This window comes from Pteropus alecto, unplaced genomic scaffold (genome assembly GCF_000325575.1).
Source record: "Pteropus alecto unplaced genomic scaffold, ASM32557v1 scaffold239, whole genome shotgun sequence".
Lineage (NCBI taxonomy): Eukaryota > Metazoa > Chordata > Mammalia > Chiroptera > Pteropodidae > Pteropus > Pteropus alecto.
Window position 1 is genome coordinate 5,545,285 of NW_006494613.1, and position 6,470 is coordinate 5,551,754.

The following is a 6,470-nucleotide window of genomic DNA, read 5'->3' on the forward strand; positions in this document are numbered from 1 at the left end:
AATTCGCCTTTGGAAGATTTATTTATACAAAAGAAAAAAAAATGCTGAGTCTGTGGAGTTCTTTTTCTGTGTATTGCCCCATAAATACTAATAGAAGAGCGTGATAGTCTATATTATTGTTGCTGTTTTGGTAAGTCATGTATACATAGCCCATTGCCTCTGCTGAAATATGAGAAAGGACTGTGAGCTCCAAAATAAGTTAATGGAAAACAAGAAGACAAAATTAGTTACCATAACATGCAGTTTAAATCTAATTATAATTTTGTGGAATGTTAACAGATTCATTTTTTTTCTCCATTTAAATTCTAGGCACATTCAAAGCAATAATCAACCTCCACAGCCCCCAGTTCCACCATTAGGTTACATGTCCGGAGCCTTGATTTCTGATTTGGAAACAGATGTTGCAGATGCCGATGCCGATGATGAGGAGGAAGCTTTAGAAATCCCTAGGCCCCTGAGAGCACTAGAGCAGACGCCTGGATCCAGTACAGACAATCTAGACAACTCTGTGACAGGTAACAGAACTGATTTAAAGGAATAACTGACCTATTTGTAACTTAAATGCATCAAAAATCAAATACTTTCTTATGTAAGAGCTATTCCACTCCATCTATTTCTGTAACATTTTAAATAGGTTAATATTAAACACAAAATTCAAAAAGGATTTGGAAATACTTTTGCTTTACTGCAAAAATGATAAGAAAATTCATGAATTTTAAAAAGCTTTAGAGACATGAAAGAAAACTCAATTATATACAGGGCTTTCATGAAAAGTTCACTCTACTGGGAAACCAACTCTATTATATAAAAAACCTTGACTTTTAGAAATGATATGTTTTATATAACAGGAGCAACATATAAAGTGAATGCAATCTTAATATGCTTCTTGATATTTCACTCTGTACAATCATTCATTGATGAAAATAAGCAAGTCTTCAGAATAAGTTTCTCTAAAGTTGCAAAAGATATTATTTTTAGTGTGTAGAAAATGTATAGTGACATAAACTACACATTTGTGCATTTTATATTGTTGGGTCCTAGAATTGCTTCTCTCCCAAGAAATATAGTTATTTTTGCTATTTATTCCTTTGGCTTCTTCTTGCCTTGTTCACTAAGAGAGGTTGCAATAAATACTCTCCTAAGATGATCCCAGGACTTCAACCTACTTCTAAGGATTTAAATTTACCAAATTTTGTAGAGAAAACTTAAATCCTAATGTAGACACAATGAATACAAAGAAAACTAAAATTTTAGTCTTTCTATTCAAGTAGGTATCCATTCTTTCACACACACACACACACACACACACACACAATGTTTTGTACACGACTATAAAGACATAACCACTAAAAATATGTGTCTTGCCTTTGCATGTCATTGGGTCTTCTCAGAAAACTACCCATTTCTATATTTACCTTGATTATATCCTTCATCCTAGGAGGCATTTTACCACAGTCCCATTTCATTCATTTTTACACAAATAGCTTCTCAACTTGCACAGATTTTACACTGTGTGTTAGAATTCAACAAACACTGATGAAAACTGCTTTATGACAGTTATAGAGAAGCATAAGTACCTATATTTTCCCTCTGCATCTCTTCTTGAGTTATACACAATGTGTGATGCATGAGCCCGCTTTTTAGTTTTTATTCTTACCTGGGGGATGTCTGCTTGCAAGTTTAGTTAAGATTTAAGAACTGCAGATATACTGCTGTGATTTGAAATCCATATCCAACTAAATGTGGCAGAGCAAAAGTTTAAATCTTTGAATACAGAGAGATAACTTATTAGTGCACTATCATGTTGAGTCCCTTTGCCTGAATTTCTAACATGATCTTCTTCATGGTAAAACTGCATATTTTTGCATCTTTTAATAATGATATTTAACTCTTTTTCATTAGGAATGCAGTAGAGAATTGCAACAATAATACAAAAAAAAAGAGTTAGTTGTAGCCTATGTAGTTATTTTATTAAATACTATAATGTCAAAGATGATAAAGATATCTTTAAATCAGGAGAATGCCATTTTCACTTTTACATGCTCACCTGTTAATAACATGTTAAGCTAGCTAATATGACTGAATTTAAAAACAATTTGGATTTCTCCTTGTAGCTTGTATACTGTTCATTCTAAATTAAGCTTTTATTACTAAGAAAACAGTCTATTTTTCTACTTGAATTCGCTGCTTAATTACTGCCATATGTAAAAACTTCAGGGTGTTTAGGTATGTATTCCATGATGAATTTGTTCTGTGACTATAATACATCTCTTCAGTAAAAGAAGTTACACTCTACCCAAAAGTAGCGAAATAAGAAATTCTTTTCTTTGCTTTCCTTTTTTTTTTCTTGCTCCACAATAACTTTGTGGGAAAAGTATAATCAAAAATTTAATGCTTTCTAGGGTACAAGTGTAATATAAGTTAAAAATAGAAGTAAATATATTTTCTCAAAGGAAAAATAACTGTGTAGAGTGTGCGTGTGTATAGATGTGTGTGTAAGACTATAGATAGGATTTGTGATTATATGTAAATGTGTGTGTGAGTGTATGTAGGTGTATTTGAGTGTAGATAGGGTTGTGAGTATACTAGAGAGTGTGTGCATGTGTATGCACACACATGCATGTATGTGCACGTGGGGATGTCCCTGCGGTGAATGTGTGTAAGGACCAAATGTTATAGAATTCAACACACTAGTGAATACTGTTCTAATGTGTTTATGTTTTCTCCAAACACTTAAGGCTAGTTTAATGATGTTAAATGAGGTAGGGAATAAAACAGATATTATTTCCATTGTTTTTTTTTTTAATGCTTTTAAGATGTTAAGGGCCCACAGAGAGGATTCCGATCTTATAATAAATTACTCTGAGTTTTAAATTTGTGCGTAGTGTGAGTAAATTGGTAATTACTTTAACCTGAATTCTTTGATAGAGAAATTCATTTTCATTAAACTAATGAGCATTTTTATTAAATAGAACTAACATTGATGTTCTATTTTCTGAAACTCTAAAGCCAACCAGAATGATATTCCAATTATAACATAGAGATGGACTAATAAAACCTGTATATAAAATTATTCAGGATATTCCATAAATATACAACAGCTGCCACATTAAAGAATATCAGCAGTTAACAAGGTATAGAGTCCATATTTGTAAAGAAATACGTATATTAATTCTAAATATTTTCCACGACAGCTAAGTACTTTCTGAAGGATTTAAATTTTTGCATAATGATTTCTGAATGAAAAAAGCCAAAAAGAGGAAAATATCAGTTGTTCCATAAATCTCATGAACTCAGTGTCTTAGTCTGGTCGGGCTGCTATAACAGAACACCATAGACTGAGTGGCTTAAACAACAAACATTTATTTCTCACAGTTCTGCAGACTAGGAATTCCAAGGTTAAGGTGCTAGCAGATTGGGCTCCCAGTGAAAACTCTTTCCTGGTTTGCTATCTTCTCTCTGTGTCCTCATATGGCAGTTTAGAGAGAGAGAACAAGCTGTCTGGTCTCTTTTGATAAGGTCACTAGTCTCATCATGGTGCCCTCACACTCGTGACTTCATCAAAAAATTACCTCCAGAGGCCCCTCTCCAAATATCATAACGCATTATGGTATTTGTACAAATGCAACATATAATGTTATCCCTGAAAACATAACACTGGGAGTTAGAGCCTGAATATAAGAATTTTAAGGGAACACCATAAAATTCAGTAATGGAAAATGTATTTGCAGAGCTGTTTTATTATTTATTTATTTCCACAACAAACATTTATTGAATGCCTAATTCTTTCAACCACTTGGCTAGGAATTTAGATTTAATAATGAGAATAATAATTTAAACATATATAAACCTTAGTAAGTAGAAGGCACTGTTTTGTTTTTGTGGTTTAGTGAACTAAGAATATTTCTTACATTTTTAAAGGGTTGTAAGAAAACAAGAAACAAACAAACGAAAAAGAATATATGACAGAGAAGGCAAGGCTTAAAATACATAGTATCTGGTATTTTATCAAAAATATTTGCTGATCCCTGTTCCAAAGTTTTAACATATATTAACTCATTTAATCATCACAGCTCTATTTTTTTTTCTTTTTGTAGACAAGAAATTGAATAACAGAGGAGTTTAAAACCTTTTTCAAGGTTACATACCTGATAACTGGCAGGAGAATGTTCAAAATCAATCGGTCTTACTCTAAAGATAAATTATCATAATCCCTGTTCTGGAAATGCCCAGTTTTTTTCTAATCCCTGGATGTAGCATATTTAAGAAGAAAATGACTTCCTGGTCTATTTTTTAACATGTGGAGACCTCTCTCTCTCTTTCTTTCCATACATGAACTAGCAAGTATGTATTTATACTAATGAAACAGATAATTTTATCCCTGAAAACATTAGTTCTTACCTACTATACACTTAATCAAGATCAAAAATATTAATTTTAGATGTAACTTTGTATTATTTACTTTTCTCATATTTAGTTCTATATTCAATTATAGTGATTCATGCTAACAAAATTCAACTCAATCTGCACTTTTTGTAGAAAATCTCATTTTTATATTTTTTATTTTAATTTATGTTGATAATTAAACCTGTTTGGTTGTGGTAAAGCGTAAAAATGTTTTGATCACAGCATATCGTACTGTTTTTGGCTAGGAAGAAAACATACAGGATTGTTTTAATCTTCAGGAATATGCTTGTAATATTTCTTCCAAAATCCCAAACCCACATTTTTGGGTTACAGGGTGGAGAAGCCTTCAATAATACTTCTTTCTATAACTTCCATGGTGGGAAACCGATGTAAGTGTTTTCTGAATTTAATGACTCCACCACAGGAAAAAAGAAACAAAAAGCAATAGGAGAGAAGGCAGGAGGAAAATGTCCTAAAGCATGGAGTCAAGATTTGAACTGCCTCAGTGATCTCAAAAAGTAAGACTGAAAGTCCTGTAAAGTGAAATGAAAAAAAAAAAAAAAAAAGTTTTTTTGACTCCTGGATCCCACATAAATGCCACGGCTGAAAGGAAATTGTGACTCTATATTTTCTGTATTTTATGTCTCTGGAGGCTTTTCTTGGAACTCCCAAACTGGATCATTTTGAAAATAATAAAACCTGGCAGCCTCACCGTCGTACTCAACCACACAGCTTTTAAAAAGCTAGCCACTGAAAAGTGTGACCTGACATGTATCTTTTGTTGCAAAAACTTATGGAAAAATTTTAATATTAGGGAAATTTCAGAGATATGCTAAAAATAATTGTCATTTTCTTAGACTTCTTCAAAAGTTTTGATGTATCATAAAAGAAATTAAATAAATATAAATTTCCAAATGTGACATATAAAAGGGAAATATCATATATTCAGTTTTTATCTGAGTGGAACAAGTTAACAGGTATCAAATGTCCCAAGGAAGATGCTTTTTAATTGCTTATTTTACTTTCCATATATATTACACATGTCTTTCTCTCTGAGGAACAGAGGTGAAATTGTTGCATATTCAATATGTTTAAATGAAAGAAGGACTTCTAAGGATTAGACAGGGTTCTCTACATCTAGGCAGAGGTCAATATGTGGATTGATTTGTTCACAGACACTTATGACTGAAAATTTCATTTAACTGTTAGACAGATTGTGCTTAATAGGAAGAGTTTTTGGATTAAATGTTGGCTGAAAAAAATGGGGGGCAGCCAGTTTTCGTATCTCATAAAAATGATAATGCAACAATTAGCAGGTTCATATTATAAAGCACAGACTTTACTCTAGCTTAATGGATCTAAGGATAAGCATTTATCAGCAAGGAAGGATTTAGCATAAAACAATATGTAAATGAATTGGTGACTGATCATAAATTAATTTTAGTGCTGAAGATGTAATAGTGACACAGCAAGATGCCACTTTATCATGATATTTTACTGCTTAGTAACATTTGAGCAACAACTTAATGTCCTATATGCTTAACAGCTTGAATAAATTTGAGAATTTTTTTGCCTTTCAGTGGTTTTAAACCTGAGAAATTTGTAAAGATTGAAAATGTAAAGAGAAATAAATTTGGCTATGTGACATAAATTTATTTTTCATTAAATGTTTAAATATGTATTGATTACGCTTGGGGCTATAATATGTCTATTTGGTATGGATTGCTTGTAATTTGTAAATAATCTCTACCTGAGCTGTTTGACCTAGTTTTCATTTTAATTTTTATATTTATATTTACAATTATAAAAGAAAAGCAATTATCACAAAAAATACTTTCTAATTCATGAATCAATGTTCTTTTTTCTTCCAATTGTCTTCTTTGTGTGTGTGTGCTAGTTTATAGAACTCTTCAGATAATTAACATTTAAATATAAAAAAGAAAAAGAATGATAGCCATAGAGAGATAAAATCAGTAAAGATTAAACAAATTTTAACAATTTTACAACATAGAAGAAATTCAATATATGTCATATACTTTTTATTCATAGTATATCACCAATTT

At 31.4% G+C, this 6,470-nt stretch overlaps 1 protein-coding gene across 4 annotated transcripts in view; it reads left to right on the forward strand.

The window, feature by feature from the left end:
• ROBO2 (roundabout guidance receptor 2) overlaps positions 1-6,470 on the forward strand; it is a 552,049-nt gene that overhangs the window by 525,248 nt on the left and 20,331 nt on the right. For all 4 annotated transcript variants that reach the window (XM_015600164.2, XM_015600165.2, XM_025042507.1 and 1 more), the window contains exon 24: positions 310-515. In XM_015600164.2, the coding sequence (XP_015455650.1) occupies positions 310-515 (206 nt within the window). The remainder of the gene's footprint in view (positions 1-309; positions 516-6,470) is intronic.